General features: G+C 40.7%; 2 protein-coding genes across 5 annotated transcripts in view; one reads left to right on the top strand and one right to left on the bottom strand.

The window, feature by feature from the left end:
• Positions 1-2,222: 2,222 nt before the first annotated feature.
• Positions 2,223-12,554, bottom strand: RIOK3 (RIO kinase 3). 2 transcript variants are annotated; one of them, XM_010396381.4, is made up of 13 exons: positions 12,358-12,554; positions 11,494-11,615; positions 10,530-10,675; positions 10,295-10,399; positions 9,640-9,749; positions 8,791-8,934; positions 7,770-7,897; positions 7,180-7,368; positions 6,543-6,702; positions 5,453-5,533; positions 5,277-5,366; positions 4,918-5,025; positions 2,223-3,818 (listed from the first exon to the last, which is right to left on the bottom strand). In XM_010396381.4, the coding sequence occupies exons 1-13, from the start codon at positions 12,421-12,423 to the stop codon at positions 3,717-3,719; spliced, it is 1,551 nt and encodes a 516-aa protein (XP_010394683.1). In that variant the 5' UTR covers positions 12,424-12,554; the 3' UTR covers positions 2,223-3,716. The 2 variants fall into 2 exon arrangements, with proteins under 2 accessions (XP_010394683.1, XP_010394684.1); XM_010396382.4 differs by having other exon boundaries at positions 7,180-7,365; positions 12,358-12,552.
• Positions 12,555-17,394: 4,840 nt separating this feature from the next.
• TMEM241 (transmembrane protein 241) overlaps positions 17,395-24,712 on the top strand; it is a 60,094-nt gene continuing 52,776 nt past the window's right edge. For 2 of the 3 annotated variants that reach the window (XM_039549442.1, XM_039549441.1), the window contains exons 1-3: positions 17,395-17,545; positions 21,005-21,051; positions 22,819-22,896. In XM_039549442.1, the coding sequence (XP_039405376.1) occupies positions 17,474-17,545; positions 21,005-21,051; positions 22,819-22,896 (197 nt within the window). In that variant the 5' untranslated portion in view covers positions 17,395-17,473. Of the gene's footprint in view, positions 17,546-20,577; positions 20,614-21,004; positions 21,052-22,818; positions 22,897-24,712 lie in introns of those variants that run through there. The other variant, XM_019283999.3, reaches the window with a different exon arrangement.

The raw sequence follows: 24,712 nt of genomic DNA, 5'->3' as shown, positions 1-24,712 counted from the left end.
CGCGTTTCAAAGGCAATGTAGCGGTGGGCGAGAGAGCCTGCGCTTGCAACAGCCGGGATCCCGAACGCTGGGAGAGACTGGGAATGGAAACGTGTCAAGCGATTCTGAACGCCAATACCCGAAAGATATCAGTGAGCTTAACAAATGAGAACGGAAGCCTGGCAAGCTGCAAAAACTGCTTCAGGAAAGGTGTGAATGCTGGCTAGGTGGTAAATAAGAAACACGTGGAATGAGCATAGAGGTACATTACGGGACCGCAATGCAAATATTTAGGAGCGAATCTATCAGAGAAGGAAAATTAAGAAATTAGGGGGCCAGAGTAAGATCTGACTGTAACAAGCGTCACTCATCAGGGCACCCCTCTAGCTGGGAGGATTTATTTTGCTTTTAAAAGCAAAGCTAGTGGACTTTAAAATAGTTAGGCAAGCAAAAACACTGTCTTTCTAAACCAAGGCAGCATTGTGTGGAGGCCGCAGGGGCAGGATGGGGCTTTTGGCCCAACCTTTTGTAGTGATTTTAAAACCAACCAACCAGAAACAATCTCAAAACTTCTATGTGGAGAAAAACAGGAAACAACTGCTTCCAAGTTCTGTCTTTATTTGTCCATAATTACTGCACTGTCACTATTGATCCTGCTCCTTGGCAGGAAACTGCTTGTGTAGTGGCTTGTTGTAATTCAACTCTGAAAATAGCCCTTATTTCAGGAACAATATTAATAAAGCATTATTGAAGTTAAAGTCTGGCTTGGTCCTCAGCATTGATGCTGAGCATATATTTTAATTTGGAGAACAAAACAGCAATGGGATTTTTTTTGTTGATGCACTGGCAAATACCTTAGTTCACTAGATGTAAGCCCTACATTATGACCTAGATATTGTGTGAGAATATCACTTATGCATTTTCTATTTGGTTTAGAAAGGAAAATTTAAAAAGAGGGGAAAAGAAAAGACTAAGATCATAACAATTTAAAAATTTCAGATTAAAATGGTAGCACATCTTAGTATGGGAGAAATAGAAATTTAAGTACCAGATGCTAACACAGTATCATGCAAACGGCTGTTGAATGACTTGTGACCCAGTTAGTCCAGCTGCAATTTCACATCAGACTAGAGATACTAAAGTCACAACTAAGAATTACAGCAAGCTGTTTGTTCTGCAGAACCCTCCTGCATCATCAAAAAATTGGTAACTGGAGATGACAAGTATTTCCAAAGCATTTAAAGCACATTAAAGTTTATAATTTTTTACAAAGTAACAAAATTCATTGCTTGTTAGTCAGAAGTTTAGTTAATCCACGGTGAAAATTTAAGAAATTCTGCTGACATTTACCCTTCTCCTACTTCTCTAAAGAACAGCATGCACTTCCTGCAATTGCAATAGAAACTGAGGTATCTTTGAGGAGAAATCAGCAAGCAAGTAAATATACACACAACTTGAAACTCTTGTCATAGAAATAAACCTTAATGGCCAATTCCAAAACTAAGATTCTATTTGCTCAATAATAATCCTGGAACCTTTTATTTCAAAGGAGTCCAGGAAAATGCTTCTTTTAGCAAACTCAAAAACATGCCCAGGTGTCTTAAAATCTCCATGCAAATTCCTGAGCCAATTTTACTGATGGAAGTGAAAATATATTTATATATAATATTATATATATAATACATAATATAATTGGGCCCAACTGATTTAAATTAGACTCAAGGGAGATGGCTTAATTTATTTGGAGTGTGTTTTGTTTTTTCAAGCCTGTGCTAGACAGATTTTAGCAAGAAATTAAAAATGACAGTAACAACTGAAGCTTCAGTCCAAGCACAGGGATACAAGCAGGGGCCTATTTCAAATAGTAGCTCAAAAAAGTCCCTCCCCTTGCTTCCTGTTACTTCTGCTCTCTCTTCCTCTCACTTCATGCAAATAGCTGTAGCAATCATAATCTTCCTTTTACAAGAACATTTTAAGCTATTAGCAACTGTTCTGAGATTTTTTTCCCCTCTAAGAAATGTTAAGAGTACTAAAACTAGTTATAAGCCTGGAATAGGACTATCACTTTTTTAATAAAAAGCCTTCTCTGAAGGAGATCTAGTTATCTTTGACAACAGAAGCTTGTAGTCTTCTTGAAGTGGTTAGCTAACTGCAGCACTTCCCTTACAGTGGTCTGTTCTTTCCCTGATACCATTATTCTGGGAAACTGTTTCACTGAGAAATTTGGAACAGACTTAAGTATCTGAAAGATACAAGTTCCTTTATTTCAAAAGTAAGGGGTAAATGCAAGATACTTGTCCGATTTGGAAAAAGGAAGAGGATCCAAGTGTTGGGATGAAACTGGCAAAACCAAGGTTGTTTATTGTTCATGTAGTACCCACCCAAACAGTCATTTCTCTATTGTTGTAAGGAATTAGTGTAGTCCTACCCTAATATTGCTCTAGGGAAGCACCAAAGATCAATGAAGGCCTCTGTGATGCAAAGAACCATGCGAGAATACCACCACAAGATCTTAAGATTTTACTTCACCACCAGTTTTCCAACAAAAAGAGATAAAAAAGTCACTTTCACAGCACACTGTGAGAAGGTCACATGTAGCATCACTATATTCTGCTTGATAAAGAGCAGCATCAGAAACTAGAAATCAGTTAAAAAGAAGTTGATTAGAATTTCTTAATTCCAAACTATCCCACCATGTCAGTTCACCTTTAAGTGTGTTGTTTTGGAGAGAAACATTGCTAGATTTTTAGAAGTTGCTGAAAAAAAAAAGACTGACATTAAGAATAAAAGCATAAAATAGACTGTGGAAACCAATATCAGTCATCATTATTTCTAAATGAAGCTTTTTTGCTTACAGGTGAAAAAAGAATACACAGATTTGTCTATGATTATCTTTAGGGCAAGAATATTTGATGCTCCAAACTGACATTCTAGGTAGAGATAGGATTATTATACAGTTTTATTTTTGGCTTGCACCAAGTTCTTGGAACCCTTTGTATATTAAGAGTGAAGCTACCTGAGCTGACTCTTTTATTATACATTGTTGACTCAGGATTTCCTGGCATGGCACCAAGGAAGTCCTCTGCTGGTTGGATTCAAATCTCTTTCTCATGTAATACCCAACAGTATTTACAGAGATAGTAGAGCCACCTTCCCTGTACTTCAAATGACAAGGTCCAGACTTTTGCATTTATAAATATATTACTTTGCTAAATAAACATTTTCATGCAATTGCAGTGCACAGTTTGCCTTTTCATTTTGCCCTTGGTGGAGATAGATGAAAGACATTGTGTCCATACACAATGTTTAATTAGTTTTTCAAGTTACATTAGGAAAAAAAAGAGGGACTCTTCTAGTGTGCTTTCCCACTAAATACTTTGGACAATACAGATGATTGAAATTTTTTTTTTCTTAGACTAAAAGATATGTAAGCTCTGAATCATGCAAAACATGACCACCTGAGCTACATTAGTCTAATGTAACTGGGCAATTGGTGAAAGTGTCAGTCTGTTCAAAGTGGTAGTGATAGTCCATTCTCACAGTGCCAGCCTGATGTGTGGGACAGGTTAAAAAAAAAGCAAACCACTGAGGCATCACCATATGCTCGCTGTGTTTTCCATTTTGGTATTCCCAGCCAAGCACTCTCTCGACATTGGCAGTTGACATTTACCACTGCACCAACATAGTTAGAAGCAGTAAATTTGTGTTCTGTTTTGTGAGCAGCTATAAACTCAGTGCTATTCATCATATATAGGTGGGTCTCCATCACTTGGAAACATTGACAGTTTCTTTCCATGATTCTGCACGTGATCTTCATTCATCTTCTCCAAAGCTTCAATCTAGAGAGCCAAAAATAAAACCATGCTGAAATCACAAAACCATGCTGGCAGCAGAATGCTTCTAAACAGCATTAAAAAGTAGCTTTAGAGGCCAGAGCAGGTATGTACAATGTTGCTATTTCAAAGATTCAGTCACATGTAACAGCTCCAATACAGCCAGGTACGCCTTGAAAACATCTGTTCTCAACAAGTTACTAAAATGAGCAGCACTCCTTTACACTTTGAAGCTATGTAACTAAAATGCACCAGTTAGAGGGGGGACTGGATGATCGTTGAGACTTCAGCTGTATTTCTCGGAGTACAGAAGTGTGCCTTTCTCCAGTGATACAGAGATCGTGGAACTGTGACACTGTGTTCCCTTTATCTCTTTCTTACTTTGACCTCCTGCTCCAGGAGTCACCTAATTTCCAGCTCCCACCTACTCCATGCTGGACTAGCATAAACCTGCAATTTCATTAGCAAATTGGGAAAGTAGAATCACCACATTGCCCTTACTTTAATTAGTAAATACGGAATGTTTGACAACTTGTTTTTTTTTTAAATCCGGTATCAGGATGCAGGCCTTGAGGAGTTACAGCCAAAGGTTGAAAATTAAAAGCCAACAGTGACCAAAGATTCCTAAGTCCATATTTACACTAGCATGATTTTAAGCTTCAAAATTAAAAATGCTAGCCTAAACTTTAAATTCAAATCCATTAACATCTAAACCATGAAAAATAAGCAGTAGAATGATTATTATTTTTAACCCAACTTTCCTTTTGCTGTACAACCTTTAATGTATGTAAGGCAAGACAACAGATTTTAAACTAAAACAGATCACTAGATTTGCCTTAATGCTGAAACGAAGCAACTATATTCAGTATGAAGTCTGTTCTACTTGGGAGCAGGGGCATCAGGAAAGGGGGTGGAGAAATCTGTCAATCTGAGTTTCTGTAAACATTTGTAGCAGGTTAAAATACTCAAGGTTTTAAAAAGAGATGCAGAATGACTGCTGAAACTTTACTCACACCAATCACACAAACTAAATGTGGAAAATTAAGGTATTATAATAGCTACTATAGCTAACCAAATTAAAATTGTTAGATAAAGAAAGCTATACCTCTGCTTGGAAGTCTACTTCATTGTCAGCTGTAATATTTAAACCTGAGACAGCATTGAAGAGTTCACGCTCATTAAGTGCTTCTGCAACACCTCCTTTCTGGAAGAACTAGTCAATATAAAGAGCACACATTAAACACTTTACTACACAGAACAAAATATTCCTTTGACTTCCCCCAGTACAATACTTAGTCAAAATTAGATTTTTGTTTCGGTTGACCCACAGATAAACATAACTGAAAGAAGTTCTAGTGGTATAATTTTACTTTTCCACTTTTTTTTCCACTTTCAGAGAACACTGTCAGCATGGAAAATGCACAAGAGTAATCTTCTGTATAGCTAAGATATCACAGGTCCTACCTGTGAAACATTCCTACAGTCTCTGAACAAAAACTCAAGTCCATGAGGATGGGTTGGCTCCACAGACTGACTGACATCAATGAGCCAGACCTGTAGTGACAGAAATAGCAATTCACTTTGTATTAATATTTCACAGTAGATGAAACCTTTTCCCCCCAAATTAAGAACAAACTCACCTTCCCATCATGCCAAAGCATGTTGTATTCACTAAGATCTGCATGGACCAGGTTGCACTCCCTATACAACTGCTGCATCATCTGCAAGGAACCAAATTAATGAATGAAGTGTGCTATACTCCAAACAAATATTGCTAGCATGACTGTTGAAAAGAAAAAACAACAAAACAACCCCATCTTTCCCTTTCCACTCACATAATGTACATAATTTTTACCCAAGTCTTCAATACACTTCCATCCAGGGAATTGCAGCTTTGGCAAATGGCCAGCAAACTACATTTTTATCACTGAGCTTAGCTTTGGCAAAATAAGAAGAGTTACTCTGGTAAACTCATGTCAGCTCTGCCACAGTCCAGATGCAGGAGACAGATAAACATGTTCTCTAAATATACGTGTCATTTTCACTCCTATCACATAGGAAGGAAGCTTCACAGGTTGTAGAGACTGAATCCTAACCAGGACACAAATTCACTTGAAACACAGTTGTGCTGCTCACTGGTCTGATTCAGTTGAGACCTAGACCACTCCTGTTACCAAGCTGTTGCCAGCCAAGGGGTTGGTTGCCTGGTTGGGTTTTTTTAATATCTAGAATGTAATAGTGAGTGGACAGTTAGCCAGTGTGTGTTTGAACCAAGCAGATAATAGGAAATTAAAGTATCCACCATGCAGTATTCTAATTCATTCTCCAGTTTCTAGGTTTGCTAAAAAAGGTGGCAGGCAATCCACTGGAGAGTGCTTAAGCAAATTAAGTGTTTGGTAAACCCAGAAAGACTTCAGAGAATTTTCTAAACCACATATTGCTTCTATAAAAGGAGGACTACTTGCTCACAATTCCTCTGCTGCTAAACATCTGTTTGTCATCAAATTCCAGCATGTTTTCCACTCAGATTATTATATCTTTTTTTCAGTGCATAATTTCTTATTGATTCTAAGTCACATATTAAACAGCAGCAAAATAAGACTTTGGACTTTGTATCTTGAAAATTATGTAAGCATCCTGTAAAGTAAGTAAGTGCTGATTTGTCCTTACAGTTATTCCCCTAAAAGAAAACACAACACAGAATTGGAGGAGAAATCAGCATCATCTTACATTAAGAATCTGATAGTAGGCCTTTTTCATATCTTCATTACTAAGTGTTACATCCTTTAGTTTAGGAGCTGGGACTTGATCCTGGCCAATGAAAGACATAACCAAGACATGTTTCTTAAGGATAACCACTTGAGGACAAGGAATTCCTGCATTTTGCATTCTGTGGATCAGAAAATAAATACTGATTAAGGAAAACAGAAAAAAAGCTTAAAAGGTCCCAAAGTTCTAGTTCTCACTTGCTCATTTGCAATCTAAGAGCTGTGTGAGAAACTTAATCCAGAGTAAAAAAAGTCTTTGAGACAAATGAAAACTGAATAATTATATATATTTCACAGTATTTTACACAGGAAAATTCAGATCCTAAAGTCATAAGTGAGTCTAAAATGCTCATGGAATACTAATCACTTTTACAACTAGAGCCTGTTAACTTCATGGGCCTGTAAATTCTGCTGCAAAATCACTGAAGATGCTGACAATTTATTAAACTGTAAGAAATCACAGGCTTATTCAATCTGTGCCAGGTTGTGTATTACTTTGGCCTTAAAGTCAAACACCCAGACAACAGAGTATCTTCCTTAAAGAGAGAATAAGAAACTGGCAGGCATTTGGCAACTACACTTCCTTTTTCTTTCTTTACCTTGTTAAGTTATGCATTTCCTTCTCAGCCCACATACGAATAATCTTTCGTGGATTCAATTTACTGAAGCGGTCTTTAAATCTGTAGTCATCCTTAATGTATTTGTCACGGTTCTTGAATTCATTAAGAGTTGTTTTAAACACCTTGATGGCACATTCTGGAGGAATAACTTTATCTTCAGTTGCACTTCTCATGGAAAAAGACAAATATATAACAAAGTTAACTATTTACAAGCAAATGCATGGGTTTGGGTTTTTATACATTGCAACATACAGCAATTTTTAATATAAGAGAGGATCTAATTTTCTATCAAATTTAGAAGCAAACTTAAGTTTATAACAATTCGATGATTAAACTTATGAATGTTTGGGTTTTGGCATTTTGATTATAAGTTGTTTATCAAATAGATTACCTCTCCCAATTTGTTAAGGCACATCTTTTCAGATTTTATTATTATCTGCATATACATGAATACAACCTTTTAATCTTGGGAATAAAAAGGTGCAGATGTTTAAATACTTGTGTGTTTTCTGCTTTTTAAGTCATCTCTGGTACTTAAAGCTATCATCAGTAACAAACAACATACTCACTTTCCTCCATAGGCATGAAAAACAACAGATTCTTTTCCTGTGCTGATGCAGCCTGTGATGGTCTCCAGCATCCCAGAATTGACCATCTTGTACAGAAGTAAACGTGTTTTAGGATCCACTGCTTTCTCCTACAAGAGATGAACAGAATGAATAGGCAAGACATGAATACTCAATTCAATAAAGCAATTCTTTGCTTTACCAGGAGTTTAGAATATTTATATACCACAAGAATTCAACTAAGTGGAAAGAATAATGTATTAATAAAATTCTCTCAACTGACAGAGGGGGAAAAAGAAGCCTGACAAAAATAAACATATGAAGCAAAGCCAATCTGCTCCAGAACTGATTTAATGATTTAATACTCTTAGTTTCCCATCAGCAGTGCAGCACATAGAGTATTTTACTAATTGCACTTATAGACTGAGGCTCAACAGCAATTTCTACAGTGTTTTCAAGGAGTCTTTACGAATCATGAATCACAATATCCCAAGTATTATATTCCTTTTATATAAGTAACAATAAACCAAAGCAAAACACACAAATTTGAAGAGGTCCACATCAGGAATTACCAGAGGCCCTACTCCAAACTCACCCATACAGTCTATCAAGTAAATTCCTAAATTATTAGGTCAGTTGGTCACCTCATCTTCCTGAAACTTGTTATGAAGACAGATATTTGGAGCCACATGGTTCAACTGCAGAGAATTAGTCCTCTGAATATTTCTATAAATAACTTCCAGGCAGTTTATTCATTGTAGTTGATTAAGAGACAAGTTTAGAAAGACAAAGAGAAAAAACCAGTAGCTGCTTGCTTGTACTTCAACATGGCTCTCACAGTAATGCAGCTCAAATAAAGAGCTTTTTTTTGTAGGAGCTGGCTGATATAATTTCCTTCAGCAATGTTAACATAATATTGCTTAGCTGTTTTACTAAAAATGGAATGTTGCAAGAAGTTACCAAAGCAGTGTTTAGCTATTACACAAGATAAGAAGTAGATAGAGAGACTTTATTAAAAACATACAGCAGTGGAGTGCTCCTTCTTCTCATGGAGCCTTGCACTTCGACGTTCCTCAGAGTATGCATGCTGTTTTAAGGCATTGAAGACTTGATTTGACAGCTTTAAGTCCATCCCAATTCCATCCCCAACTTGGAATTCAGGTGCAAACTACAAGTAAAAATAATAAGAATTTAAGCATTGTTACTAGCAGACACCAAAAGTTGGCACAAACAGAAATTTCTCATCCTGATTTGGAAAAACCCAGGATAGATTTGGACCTATGTGAAACCCACTTGTGCGATGTTGTCACTATGTTAAAAAACACACTGTTTTAAACTCAGAACTCAAAGTTCTATCCAAATTGATATGAGGTAACCTAACATCCTGTAAAAATAGCACTTGCAGCACTTCCTTATTTAGAGAAGTTGCACCAGTTACCTTAAAGAAAATGAAAGGTATGTACTACAGATAAACAGATTGAAAAGCTGTAAGTCAAACAATTGACTGAAACACTTGGCTTATCAGACAAAATTAATTAGAAGGAAGGTTACACAATATCTATGCTTTTCAAAAATAGCTTTTGTGTTTTATTTGCCTGTGTGCCAAACTTGCTGACAGTTTTGTTTTGCCAAACCAGTTCTTGGGCAAATTCTTGAATTGCTCAATAACAAACTATTATTAAACAAACCACGCAAAACTCCAACTGCCAAAGTGAAAAACCAATAAACCAAAGACTGAACTGCTTTCATCAACAGGAAAAAATAAAAGTCAGCACCCTACCCAGTAGCACTGGTAGACAAGCATTAGCTCTTTGGCTGAATTGCAGCATTCCAGTTTTATACACAAAGTAAGTTTCCCTAAGTTTTCACTTACATTTTCCATGCGAGCAGTGTTTTTTCTTCCACATACCACTTCATCATGTTTCGTAGTAATGTCTTTTCCTTTTCCTATGAAACCCCTTCTTGGTGTAGTAGTAGGTTTATCTGCCAGCAGTGAGAAAAAGAAACCAAATTTTACATCTAAACAAACATAACCAATGCTCATACAAGTCCCACAACGTCCACAAAAGTAACATAATTTTATTTATAAAACAGAATAAATTACTTCAATTGTACAATCTTAATACAGTCTTCTCTCATCCTAAGCATGACAGCTTCTTTGGCTATGTTACAACTTACTTCTCTGTCTTCTCTGGGGTGTCAGACACATTTCTGGCATGCTAAGACAGGAGTATTCAATATCATGTGCAGATGATATGTAAACATATCATCCAAATGTAGATGACAGATAAGCACATCCCACAATACTTCCCATGTACACTGTATTTTGCCAGATTCAGCCACTGAATCCAATATACTGGCAGACAGAAGTTACCTGCCCAACCTCCTGCTGACACCTCCCATTGAGGAGACCTGATTTTAAATGCAGCTGGTGTGTCTCCTTACACTAAAACAAGACCTAATTTAACTATGTCATATTCTCAGGTCTACTGACTGAAGAAATTGCATTGTTTAAAGCTGTCACATACCTGCTCTGTACGGATCATGACGGGTATCCTGCCAATCAACCTCATCCTCTGAGCTGTCACTGTCATAGGGATGCACCTTCCGATAATTTTCAAAGGATATGGAGACTTGAGAAACAAAACAAATAAGCATGTCTCTGTGATTATCAGGGCTTTGCTACTTCCTCACAGCTCCATCAATTTAAGCTAAGGGCCAAGAATAGCTCCAAAGCAAAAACATTCCTTCTGATGAAGGTACCTTTGCTATCTCCATTGATCTTCTTCTCTTCACGCCGAAGCTGCGCATCATATTCCCTGTCAAATTCCATCTGCAGCATCTGAGCTAGCATTAGATCACTGGAAGTGTCAATATTTTCTCCTGTAATAAATGGTCCTTCAGCAGCACTATATAAGATGAAAACAGAAATTTTAAAAAATTAAACACAGCAATCTAAGTGGAAACACTGTTTTCTACCACTTCCCCAGTCTATACAACAGACTTCATGCAGAGCTGCACAGAAAGGAATGGATCTCAGCTGTCTGCCTCCACTCCAAGCCAACACTAAATATTAATAGATCATGACTTCATTTCTCTTTGCCACTCATTTACAATGCAAATTTTACTTAAACTTTTGCTTGTTTACCATTCTGCAAGAAGCATTAAGCTCTATTTTTAAGATGTCCTTCAGAGAAAAGAAAGAAGGCATACAGGTGTATGCATGTGTATACTTATTTATATGTTTAAAAAATCCCAAACAGTGTTGCTTTGTTCTGCTTCACAGGAAAGATAGTCAAAATTTGTACAATTTTAGAACTAGTAAGTTCTTGGCCTTTGTTTAGAGCTTTCAAGTAATAGGAGGATACAGGTGATATATCTAATAGCTCTCAAAATAACATTGCACACTGTTAAGAAGAGTCCCTAAAGGGGTAGAAAAAAACCATTTCTGACATTCTCTAAATATAGCTTACAGACTGCTAACACCCCCAGAAAATGCAAAGAAAACCTCACGAAAGAAGGAAGAGCAACAGAGAAGAGAATCTAAGGAAGACTTTTAGCTGGGGAAGCCATCTTCACTGAAGAAGATTTGAAGAAGCAGAGTTAGGAGGCAACAGGCAAATCATTTACTATATTGCTATGCACTGAGTACATTGTAAGAAATTGCGTGTGAGAGAGAAGACGGCGTCACAACTATGGAAATCACTAATCCAGGACTTAAACTTACGCAACCACTTCAGGAAAAGCAGTTCTTTCTTCTTCCAGCTGCAGTTCTTTTGCCAGCTGTTCACTCATTACATCAGCAAGAGAACATGATATTGATGTTGTGCTAGGGGCTCCCCACGGACACTGGAAATAAATATTTTTTTCAATTCAGCAAGCCTTGTGCAGTGGCAACACAATAATCAGGATAACTAGCTATCACTGGCTCCAAAATAAGCTCATGTAATGGAAGGGCTCTTCTACAGAGGAACTATGGGAACTACTCAAAGAGTAGCTTCATAAACTCAATAGGGAGAACTGGGGTTGAAAAACTGTTGATGGTCACTCACTAACGAAGGAAAAAAAAGTCAGTTTGTCAGTCTCAGTACCCTCTGGAGACAGGGGTAAAGCCTTCCCAGGAAGTTTGCCCACAAGCAGACATACAGCCTATATAAAACTTCTCTTGGAATAACCCAACAGCAGGGGTTTACGCACAGCTTCCTCCTCCGCTTCTAGAGCCCTGAAAGGTCAGCTAGCGTAAAAGTTGCCCTCAAAACAACAGAGGGACACACACACCTCGTTCGGGGAGGCGGGGGCTGGGGAATGACGAATCCCAGCGAGCTGGGACTCGCTGCCTACCGCCGGGACAACCAAGCTCACTTAGCTCCAGTTCCCTCGGACGGAAGCAATTCGGTTATCAGGCTGCCACAGCAGCTCTCCCCACCAAGGAGATAACTGCCGGTACCAAACCACGCTCGGGTCGCTCTGCCGAGTGACCGTGACTCTGGTGGTGCTGGCACCACCTCGCAGCGCCCTCTCCATGGCCTCGGTCCTCCTGCTCCTCCCCGGAGCCCGGACAGCGGCCCCGCGGCGCCGGCACAGCGCTCACCTTGCTCTGCCAGGCGGGGCCCGGCCCGGCGTCGGGCGCGGCGGCGGCGACTCCTACCGAGTCCATCGGGCACGCAGGGGCGGGCGGGCGGCAGGAGCGAGGTCTCTCCGCGGGGCAGCGACGCTCCGACTGCGAAACCTTCCGGGTCCTCCCCGGTTCTCCGCGGCCGTCAGGCGGCCCATTGGCCGCGGGTGACCCGCCTTTCCGGTGATGTCACCGGGGCGGCAGGGGCCTCGCCGGCGGCGTGCGGAGCCTCCCGGGGCCGCCTGCGGGGCGAGGCGAGGCGGCGGAACTCCCGCCCGGCCGCCCCTTCCCGGGGGCTGAGGGACAGCGCCGGGCGCAGGGCTGCGCTGGGCTGCCGGTAATGCGAATGGGAGAAGTTAAATAGCTGACTTTTGTTTTTATCTCGGGAAGTAACCGAGGGATCGGTGGGAGAAAAAACCCAAACCAAACAGTAAGCCAGCGGCAAAACAAATGGATGAAGTAGAGTCTAGAGAAGGGCAACGAAGCTGTTGAAGGTTCTGGAGCGCATGTCCCGTGAGGAGCGGCTGAGGGGGCTGGGGTTGTTTAGCCTGGAGAAAAGGAGGCTCAGGGTGACCTTATCACTCTCTACAACTCCCTGAAAGGAGGCTGTAGCCAGCTGGGGGTCGGCCTCTTCTCCCAGGCAACAAGTGACAGGACAAGAGGGCATGGCCTTTAGCTGCGCCAGAGGAGGCTTAGGTTGGACATCAGGAAGAGTTTCTTCACAGAAGGGGTGATTAGACACTGGAATGGGCCGCCCAGGGAGGTGATGGAGTCACCATTCCTGGAGGTGTTTAAGGAAAGACTGGACGTGGCACTCAGTGCCATGGTTTAGTTGACTTGGTGTTTGGTTGTAGATTGGACTCGATCTCAGAGGTCTTTTCCAACCTAATTGATTCTGTGACTCTGTGAAATTAAATAGGTGGCATTTGTTTTTATCTCAGGAACTAACTTAAGAAACAGGAAAAAAATACAACAAATTAACCGAACCATAAGCAAACAAATTAAAATGATCCCAGTCCTGTAAGTCACTGTAGATACAAATTTACATACTTTGTATGTGACCTGCTGCCTTTTACATCTCAATTTTATATGTAATGTTTATCTGGAAAATAGTATTGTGACTAAAATGCCCTATTTCCAGGACAGCAGCAACAGGATAGTGCTTTGCTTCAACACAATCACTGTTAGGTCTACTTGGGCAAGTTTCCTAAAAGGAAGGAAGCAGTGCCTAGAAATCTCCTCTGGCCTGGCTCATCACCAGCTATTGAAGGTATCTGTCTGTAGTCATAGCCAGCTGTACCATCACACTCACTGTTAATATTCTGAAAACCAGCCTAGGAAAGCTGGGTGGCTGCAAGGGCAGAAGTGGTAAGGGATTGTATAGCCTCTGTGGCATCCCCCAGCCTGCTCAGAGTAAGTTCCCTGTTACACATCTAGCAAAGCCCATGCTGCCAGGCAGACCCAGCAAAGGCCATTCACATCACTTCTCAGCCATGCAAGAATCAGCTTCGTTGGCCAAAGTTCATCTTATTTGTCCTTAGCAACCTGCAATGACGTAACACCTTACAATCTCTTAAGACACTGTTCCAGCGTTCATTACCCCAGAAAGTCCCCAGCTAAAAGAGAAACAATTTGGAAGAGGGTAGGGACCCAAGTTGTAATGCACAACCTGCCGGCATGACGCAGGCTTGTGCCACGGAGGCATTATAGGATCATAGAATCATTCAGGTTGTAAAAGACCTTTAAGATCATCAGGTTCAATGGTTATTGTGGCACTGCTAAGTGCTGGTGAGAGTGACTTTGTCTGATGATGCAGTACCAGCATGTTTCTTACCCTCTCTGCACGTAGCCCTGGTGGAAAGAGATTATTTCTTTCTGTTTGCAGCTGCCTTTTGGGGTGTGAAGATTAATGCCCCTTCAATCTTCTTTGTCTAAATTTAACAGTTTTATATATGAGCAGAATATCAAAGCAATGTCCTGCTGCCCTGGGAAAAATCATTATTCTTGCACAGCTGTACAAGCACTGATTAAGAAAATGGGTTTTGGTAGGTTTTGATTCAGAAAGATATGAACAGTGACTTAATATTCCTATGTCTTGTTACTAAGTTTTAATTCTCAAAAATAAGTCTTCTGTTTTAGTCTCTTAAATATTTCCTGATTAGGCCTTGATCCCATTTCCTCTTGTATGAATGGATCAAGCTTTGAACTGAATTGTGTTAAGAAGAAATGTTCTGTAAAATGATGTGTAAGCACAATCATTTGCAACACGTTCATACTTCCCAATAAAAATAGTTAAAAATCTAGATGGAGCAGAAACTTTCCTTCATATTAATCAAAATTATTCCAAAGCTGCATAGTGATTACTTCATATGTAATTCAAGTCAGTCCTGATAAACAACATTAGTAGAAATTTACATCTTCATTCTTAATCCCTCTCTATAAGTGGCCTACAAGAATTCAAACATGCCTCTGTATTTGGCTGTAAGAAGATAACATCATCCTTGCCCATGTCTCCCACTTGTACTAAGAAATGCTGCAAAAAGCTCAGAGATATCACTGTAATATTTTGCATGAAAATGATAAATAGTAATAAACTGTAATAAATGATAAACTCTAATAAAAAGTCAAAAGTACTCTTACTGCATGCTTACATTAGTCTTTGTAGATATCCATAAATTTTACTTAATGTATTTTGAAGCTTTACAGGCTGAATTTTTGGCACAATGCAAAGTGTGCCTTTGTTTGCCAAATATACATTTGACATCCTTACACACACAGGTGCTCTGCAAAGTGGAAATGCTCTATCAATTGCCCTGCTGTCTCTGACACATCCATTACAGTGGCTCATCAGTGATCTCTGTAAGCCTGGATGGACCAAACCTTTCAGCACTGGAAATCGATGTCTCTGTTGGGCCACCACCTTACAAACCAGATAGGATCACATCTGATGTACTAAAATACTTGAATTTATCTCAGTGCAGGTCAACTGTTCAGCTCTTGCACTCTGTTGGCTTTGTCTTTTGAGGCTAAATGTAGCAGGTTAGACAGGCTCATTTTATGGGCTGGATTTGACCACTTAGTGCCTCCCTCCCTCCCTAGTTTAGGCCATGCTCATAAATAAGGTTTCTTATTTATGCTGCTTTGCTCTGTCCTGTAAAAACAAGGTGTGCATGTACAGAGAGGGCCCTGTACTTTGTGTTACCTGAGCAAAGTCAAGGTGAGAACTGCAAAGGTAGGGCCCTGCTAATACCAGGACTGGGAAAAACAAGGCTTACCTAGGCCGTAATAAAAGGTCACCCAGTAACCATTACTTGATAGGGTGTGTCTTTCACTGCTTCTCACCTGCCTGGGATATTTATAGTTTACATGTCACCAGTGAATCATAGGATCATAGGATGATAGAATAGTTCGTTGGAAGGGGCCTTTAAAGTTAGCCATCTAGGCCATCCCTCTGCAATAAGCAGGGACTTCTTGTCACGGGTGGGAGTTGGAGAAACCCTTCCACTGAGTCATGAGGTGCAGAAAGGACCCCCTTGCTTTCTAAATTCCTTCTCAGAGAGGAGCCAAGGTATGGCTGGATCCAATCTCAGCCTCAGACTGTAAATGGTTTCAGTCTAAGAAATTATAGAGGCGTGATTGAACTTTTGTCCTGCAGGATAAATGATGGCAAACCAGGTATATTTATATAAAAATGACTGATTCATTATGATAAACGATTAGACAAAAAGATCTTAATCAGAATTATTTACTACACACTATAGAAGCTGAAACTACTAGGATAGGATAGGATAGCACAGTGCACTCTATTAAAGAAACTATATTAAAGCAATTCTATTAAAACTAGCAAAAAGGAATCATTATTACAGATTGATGTAACTCACCCATACCAACTACCATGGGCAAAATCTCTTTTGCTCACTCACCCTTAAGGACTAACTTTGAGGGGTGTCCCCACCCAAAGGAGGAATCTTCATACACACTCCAAGAAGTGAAGTATTAGAAGAACGTAACCATATGAAAGTGGACTGAACTTTTAAAGTGACTGACTGCCAGTCCTATATCTCCAGGTCAACTTAGCAGCTTATCTGCCAAATCTTTGCCTCACTGTCAGGGTATTAATTTGGGGTTGATGTGTCAGACTGGTTTTATCATAATTCAACACCAAAACCAGCTTGATGCCCTCTCAGTCCACCACTGTTAGCCTTGTAAACAGGGCATTGTCCAAGTTGCTTGACCACATTCCAGGGTGGAGCATCCTGCTAAACATCTTCGACTAGATCAGGTTGCTCAGAGCCCCGTCCAACCTGGCCAAGTACACTTCTAGGGATGGGGTATCCACCACCTGTTCCAATGTCTTTCCACCCTCACTGTAAAAGATACCTTCCTTACGTCTAGTCTAAATCCACCCTCTTTCAGTTTAGAGCTATTCCCCCTTGTCTTACAGTTATATGCCCATGTAAAAAGTCCCTCTGCAGCTCTCTTGCAGGTCCCCTTTAGGTACTAAAAGGCTGGTGTAAGGTGCCTCCAGAGCATCTCTTCTTCAGGCTGAACATCACGAGCTCTCTCAGCCTGTCTTCACAGGAGAGGTGCTGCTCCAGCTCTCTGATCATCTTTGCGTCTCTCTCTGGACTCGCTTCAGCAGGTCTTTCCTGTGCTGCGTGCCTCGGAGCTGGACGCAGCACTCCAGGTGGGGTCTCACAAGGGCAGAGTAGAGGGGACAATGCCCCCCTCGCCTGCCGGGCACGGTTCGGCCGCTGCCACCCGAGCCGCGGCTGTGCCCGGACTGCGGGGCTGCCCTGAGCTCCAGCCGCCCTGAACCCCGCACGGCCGCCCTGAACCCCGCACGGCCGCCCTGAGCTCCGCACGGTCCCTGAGCCCGGCACGGTCCCTGAGCCCGGCACGGCCGCCCTGAGCCCCGCACGGCCGCCCTGAGCCCCGCACGGTCCCTGAGCCCGGCACGGCCGCCCTGAGCCCCGCACGGCCGCCGGCGGCAGCAGCGGCCCCGCAGAGGCGGCGCCCGCTGAGGCGACGTGTCCCTGCCATGGCCGATGGCCGCCGCCCGCCGGACCGCGCTCCGCGCCCGCGCTGACTGATGTATTTGAAGAGGCCGGCGGGCGGCCTCGCCTTCTGCCTCTTCTACCTGGCCTCCAGCTTCACCAACAAGGTGAGCGCGGGCGTGGGGCCGCCCCGGTCTCGGACGGGCCGGGCGGGGCTCATGGAGGTGCGGGGGCGCTGGGCAGCCGGTCCGCAGCTGCCGGGAGCGGGGGGCGAGGAAAGTGCAGGGAGCCAGGAGGAGGAGAAAGAGGAGAAAGAGGAGAGACGGTGCCCTCTGCTTTCCCTGCCCTGCTCAGGGAGAGCTGGAGGACCAGCCCTTCCCGGACGGGACTACCCCACGACTGAAGAAGTCCCTGGCACTTCAGCCTGCCGCCCATCCCAGTGGGCTCCCGAAACTGCGGATAGCGTGCCGGTTTCGTTTTGCTGTGTGTGACATCTTTACCTTTCCAGGCCACATACGTTCCACTATTGTCTTGTTTAGGAGGGCAAGGAGGTTGACATCCTATCATTCCAATGAATGAAGTGTTACAGAGTCAGAAGTTATGCTGCACTGAAAGTATCGCTGATGCTGTATGTATTTCCCTCTGGCAGCTGCCCTCATTCCCAAAAGAAGATCTGTTAACTGGAACAATAATATCAATTATCCAAGGAAAAAATGTAAAATATTCAAAGTATTACTTCAGTAGTGAAACAAATATTAACTTCCATGGCAACTTTGTTCCTTTGGCAACTTAATTAACCTACAAATTAAGGACAAGAATTTTGTTTTCCACTGTGTAACAATTTCTTATTAGTGTTGCTGAAATGTCTAAGCAGAAGAAGTAGGCTGAAGATGGCCACATTGTGAATAAAATCGTATCATTTAAGCATAGATTGAAAGCAATTTTTTTTACTCAGGGAGGAGGAAATACAGTAACTGCTCTGTGCTATCCTATTTATCAGAGAGCATCTCTATTTGTGGTGCAGATTTCTGAAAGAAAAAAATGCTGGTGAAGCAATCAGAGTATGAATTTTCTGAGGGAGGATTAGAGGAAAGCAGCATTTCAGAGGTGAAAATTAAATCTTTTCTGGGTGTTGGCCAGTGGTTTCTGTTCCGAGATACATTTGCCATTAAGGATGTCCAGAAGTAGACTGAAGTCCAGACATGAAGCAAAGTTTGTAGGGAGAGGTAATGCACTTGACCTGACAGACTGCTAGGAGCAGTGATTAGATAAACAGAAAGGGGCTAAAAGAGCTGCCAGGTTGCATCATGCATTGGGAAAGGTATTTGGCTTAACTGTGCTTTTAGAGGAACTCAGAGGGACATTGACGCAGGGCCTCCATTCTCAAACCTGAATGTAGGTTTTAGTGTAATAAAGTTAAAAATAACCAGAATATAGACCTTTCAGTTGTTGCAGGTGGTGTGCAAATGCAAGCAGGAGTACAGATATGTGCAGGTAGATTGTCCTGATTTAAAATGCACATGGCTGTTCTGACAGGTGTATGTGTAAAAGGACCTGTTGTGAATCAACATGCATTGTCTATGTATATTGATGCCAGCTTCTTAGTGACATCCCACACACCTGAAAACTGAACCTTGCAAGGTGCTCAGCACAGTTTCGTCTCTGCTGAAAGCTTTCAGCTTCTCCTTTTGCCATTGACAGCTCCTGCTGGCTATTGGAAGGAACAGCAGGTACCTTTCATTTCCTCTGAGGAAGCTTCAATCATTATTCTCCTTTGCAGAAGTGCTACTTATATACTTCTCCATGGGAAGTTGCTAGACCTGGAAGACATGTATTTATGCCTCATATTTGCATATATACATATATAACGTGAAGAGACACTACTAGTATCCTTACTTGCAGGCCCAGACAAAGCACACTAAAGCAATGACACAGAGGCTTTGCTTTTTACCCCCATGTATTACATCTCTGATGGGCTTTATGGGCTGCATAATATTTTACACAAAATAGTGTGTGAGCAGAATGTTAAGTCTGTAAGATACATTAGTCATGAGGAGGCAATTACGTTAAGATTATTGCTCTTGGTTCTGCCAAAGACTGCCTCTTTGGTATGATACGGTTTTAACTGACTGGTGCTTGTGGCTTTTTGTTCCTGTTAATCCTTTTCCATTCAGTGTGATGTATGGAGTGTGTTCAGAAAGTGAAAGTGCAATTCAGATGACAGCCTTCTCCATTGTTCACTCTATGCCTCATGTACTTTAGTGTCTGTTACCTTCCACAGTGACTGAGGCAGCATCCAGCATCCAGTTCTGGCATGGGAAGTGTCGCAAATTAGTGTTTTAGGTCACTCAAAGAATCACTGGCAAAGGGATGGGCAAAAACAGGTTTAATATTAAAATGATATCACTACAAAGTTTGTTGGCAAGGTTCACTCTACTACCATCGATACTATGTTATTACATCATTACTATATCATTACATCTACTACATCATTATTAGACAGTTAAAGCAGACAGAGAAAAATCTGACTAAAATCAGTCAATCTAAAAATCAATCGACCTAAAATTATCTACAATGAAGTATGAATAGGAAAGGGTAAGGATAAAAGGAAATAACACACTCACACAGCATTCATAGTGGACCTACTTGCCCAACTTAGCCCCAGATTTGATCAACAGTTTAGCCTAAAGGTTTTAACAGCACTTAAATGTAGCAGCTCTTAATCAAAAGATTAATTTACAGAATTTAAGGAAAGGTTTGTATAGAATTTAATATAGGCACAACAGTGACTCACAGGCCTATCTTACTTATGAACCTAATGTACTTAAGAATCTAAGAGAGCAATATTCATAACAAATTTGCTACAGCATATCCACATTCACACACACTCAGATCTAAAGGAGCATGTACACGGTATACCCAGGAAAAATTCCCCTCGGATTCAGTGAAGTACTCACATCGGGTGCCTTTGCATCTTCTTCACAGGCAAAGGGTTGACCCTGGAGGAGTGGATGGTATCAGCCCAGGATCCATTATCGTCGTTCAGTGATCCTCCAAGTGTAGCAAACTTGAGGGTTTGCTGGCTCTGAGAGGTGTCCCACTCAGAGGGACGTTGCTGGTTGCATCCTGCTGCGGTCTGGGAGAGCTCAAAGGGTCTCACTCAGGAATGCTGTTTATAGGGTCACAAGAGAGTTGGGTTTCGATGAAGTAATTTTCCATCCTGGCTGCAATGCGGGTTGGTAACTTTCTTTGGAAATTCAGTAAGAAAAATATTGTTCTGCTTGGGTTGTTATGCGGGCAAGAAAAATAAGTCTCCAAGGCTGTTTGTTAAAAAACATTAAGTTCCTGGGAGCAGACAGTGTTTCTCATAAGCTCAAGTGGAACTTAGCCCAGATGCTGTTCACCAAGATTGAGGCCTATCAAGCATTTCAGAGATCACAGTGCAGCCCAGTGAGGGAAGGGGGAGAAAATACACCACAGCAAGAGAAATTACTAGACTTCTTTTTTGTCTTTTCTACCAAAATATAGAAAAATGAAAACTTTTTGTGTATGTTTTGTTGCTCATGATTGTTAATATTATAAACTGTAGGTGTTTGATGTCCATTAATTTGCAATTTGTTTTCCAGTATGTCCTGTCTGTCCTGCAATTTACCTATCCTACCCTTTTTCAAGGGTAAGTATTGTTTTAAGAATACAGTTGTTTGAAAAATGACTTTAACGTCTTGCTGTTTCATGCTGAAGCTACCTTTACTACCTCGTGTCATTACTGGCTTTTGCTGTCAGGAGAACATACTTCATGAAGCCTTAATAAAGCATTCATTAAAGTGTCTTGGTTAATTTTTAAACATCATGGAGATGATGTAATTAAGATATATAGTCCATAATTTCTCATTTTCCTTAAAGTCTTATGCTTCAGCATAGAAAAGTAGCAATTACAGTACAACCTCTTGTCTTTGGAAATGGCACTCGTGGATAGTGTGCAGTTATGGTGCGTTCTTTTGCTATGCTAGAAAAAACCAGCCTTAAACCCATCTTTAGGCATCCACAAATACCATGTTGCTTCTTTTCCTGCTTGGCTTTTGGTAACTCTGCATCACAAGTCACCATCATATCTCAATAACTGTAATGAGAAATTTAATGTTTTGGTAAGTGTCCATATATACCGTCAATGTTGTTGATGAGACATTTAGTGAAAATCTGGCCTCTTAGAGTCAAGACTTCCCCTATTTGTTCTTTTGAGATAATGTCAAAACCTGCAGACACTGGATATCTTTGCTTCCTTTTCTGCTGCTTAGCATGGCTTACATTTTTGCCTGACTTGCAGTCCCAGGACTGCAATCAACTCTAGGAATAATTACCTTGGGAATCTCCACTTACTTTGAGTGTATTCAGCTCAATTAAATATGCAATGAATGCTTTCTTCAGTTTTGGCACATACACAGAATCTGTCTCTTGCACGAGGCTTTAATTGTATAGGGGGAGGGTTTTGAGTAATTTGTGTAAAATAGACATGGTAAATCAACAGAAAAGCATATTTCAATGGCAAGCAACTACCTTATCACATCTGTTTCACCACAGTTATTTCCTTTTTCTATTATTTGGAAATGCATTTCAGCATCTTAATATTTTTCCGTCAGTTCTGGCTTTTAAAAGTGACCTTTCCTTGAAATTTTTAAAGTGGCTCAGATGCACTTTCACTTAGACCTATGACAGATGAGCAAAGAGGAAAAGAATGTAATTCTTAGTTCATGCTGTTATTGTTCATTGTCCTTGGTTTTGTTCCCTGTATGATCTAAGACTATACCGCGTAGTCCTAGGCATCTGAAACTGTCGCCAACTTCTGTCCTTAAAACCTGAGACAAGAGGAAATTCTTCTCAATAAAGCTGATGGGATTTCAGCACTGGCTTGGCTAAACCATGGTCAAACCTGCCACAAACGTCAGGGAAACTTGGCTTTTAAGCTCGCATATGCTCTTCATCCAAAAAAAGGTGAAGTGAGCTGTGATAGTAGCATTGAATATTTACCATATCCATGTGGAAAATGAGCTCACTCTTCTCTGGCAGTGTCCAACTGCAATAACACTTCATAGAGTTAATCTTTGTTTATTTGTGTATGTGTGAAAAACTTTTAAAATAATTGCTTAAATGCATTGCAACAAATGGGAATAATAAATCAACCCAATTCTATATGTTACGGATGTTAATGTCATTTAAAATTGTAGTACAATATCTCTGTCTGAACTGTGCTAGATGTTCAAGGAGTTTCACCCAAGAAACCTGAAACAGCTGTCTGAAAACCACAAGCTTAAGAAAGAAGAAAGCTGATAACTTATTTTAAAGTGTAGAAGAAATCAGTGTGCATTACTTGCTACTTATTCTAAATTGTCTGCACGTGTTTCCTAGGCCGCACATATTATTTCCTAGTGTTGTTCTGTTTCAGGTGGCAGACACTGGTGGGTGGACTTCTGCTTCACATCTCCTGGAAGCTGGGCTGGGTGGAGATAAACTTGTGTTCAAGGTACTGTAGGTTTTTTGGTTTTTGCCAAACACTTATTTTCTGTAGCTGGATTACAACATAGTTAAGTTGGTTGTGGATGTTACTAACTGGCTAAAATAGAGGTTGGGGTGGGTGTGTTCGTGTTCTGCTTCACAGATGTAGAAGGGAACTCACATTTTAGTCAAATGGGTGTTCAGTGATACCCACTTAAACCGACTACTAATATAAAGTGATTCATTTTAACTTTGGTAAGATAGCCAAAAAGCCCTTAGTGAACACAATAAGGATATCTTGTCCAACCATCTGTCCATATCTCTTCCCTGTACTTTTTTTTTTAGTATTGTAAGAGAAACCTTGGAAATGTTAATTAAGAGCATTGACACAACCTTCCACAAAACCCTCGGGGGGCTAAGTCTACAAATGTGATCTGCCATTTTCTGAGAGCTGTCTCCTAAATGGGCATCATTCACATTTTCCTAGCTGACAATCACTCTCCAAATTAAATGGTGCTTTGTAGACAAAGATCATCTCCTTGAACTGAGTGTGACAGCACAATTCAGAAGAGTCATCATGCTGTACTCTGCTCAGGTGGATCCATTCTGCAGTATGGAATGTAGCATCTTTTTTGTTGTGCAAAATGGTATCACTTAGAGGATGTATGCCCACAGCAATCATTGAGTCTTCATCTCAGAAGATACTAAAAACTTTCCTGGGTGATGACCTGAATAATGCGACTTGACTCTGAAGATGGGACAGTTTGGACTAAGTGACTGCCAGACTTCCCTTCTAATGTAATTTTTTCTCAGTGATTCTGTATTAGCAAGTGACAACTGATTAACCTTCTGTTTAAGATTCAAACAGTTGGTTTGAAAAATTAAATCTCCTCACTTAGAATGAAATCCTGTGAGTATGTCAGAAAAACCAGGCTGTGTTCTGTTTTCATGGCCATGCAAATGACTACATCACCACGGAAATATAAGTGAGGTCGTAAATGAAAACAGAATTTAGTTTCCCATTTTATAGCTGCAATCAACTGAGGATATCATAAAAGCTGTCAGTGTCTTTGGCAGAGACAGGATTAGGGTCCAAACCTAGCTTTACTGGCAGTTACCAATACATATATATATTATTATCAAATTTATATTGTTTCACAGAACAGTCTAGAGGAATATAGCCATCAGTAATGTCCTTTTATAGTTCAGCTTTTTATCACTAATGATTACTTCTGCTTTAAATAACGAAATTAAAGAAGTTGAATCTTTTTTTCCCATCATGGAAAAGATACTTTTTTCTTTTCAAGACCTAGGAAGATATTAACAAAAATAGAGGACAAGAACTACTCTCTGATGTTGAAGAGATTGTTTTTATCTAAGAAAAGTTCTGATGAAAAATTAGTTCGTATTTTGACCCTGGAGACATGAGGCCACTAGATGTCAGCACACTGTAGGGAAAGGGGTTGAAATCCCTCTTGAGAAACCTCTTCATTAGCTTAGTTAAAAGAGAATACCTGTTCTAGAATAGACTGAATGGAACAACCAGAATTAATTGACATGCTTTGGCTATAATTCATCCAGCTATTTAAGCATGAGTTTAAACCTGTCCTTCTTCACATAGATTAGGCGCATGCTTTAATGCTTTGCAGAGGTGGATTTGTAACATGTATCTCCTGTATTGGAGAAAAAACTAATCAAAGCCAAAACAAAAAACCAGAGGGTTTTCTAAAGCACTACCAACCAAAAAACTCACTAGCAAACAAACAAACAAATGAACAAACATAATGTGCAAAGGTGATTTTAATACTACCACTGGGATGTGAACATTTTCACCCCCCCTTACA

Source organism: Corvus cornix, chromosome 2 (genome assembly GCF_000738735.6).
Source record: "Corvus cornix cornix isolate S_Up_H32 chromosome 2, ASM73873v5, whole genome shotgun sequence".
NCBI classification, from domain to species: domain Eukaryota; kingdom Metazoa; phylum Chordata; class Aves; order Passeriformes; family Corvidae; genus Corvus; species Corvus cornix.
The sequence above is the reverse complement of the archived record's forward strand: the minus strand, read 5'-3'. Positions and strand labels throughout refer to the sequence as shown.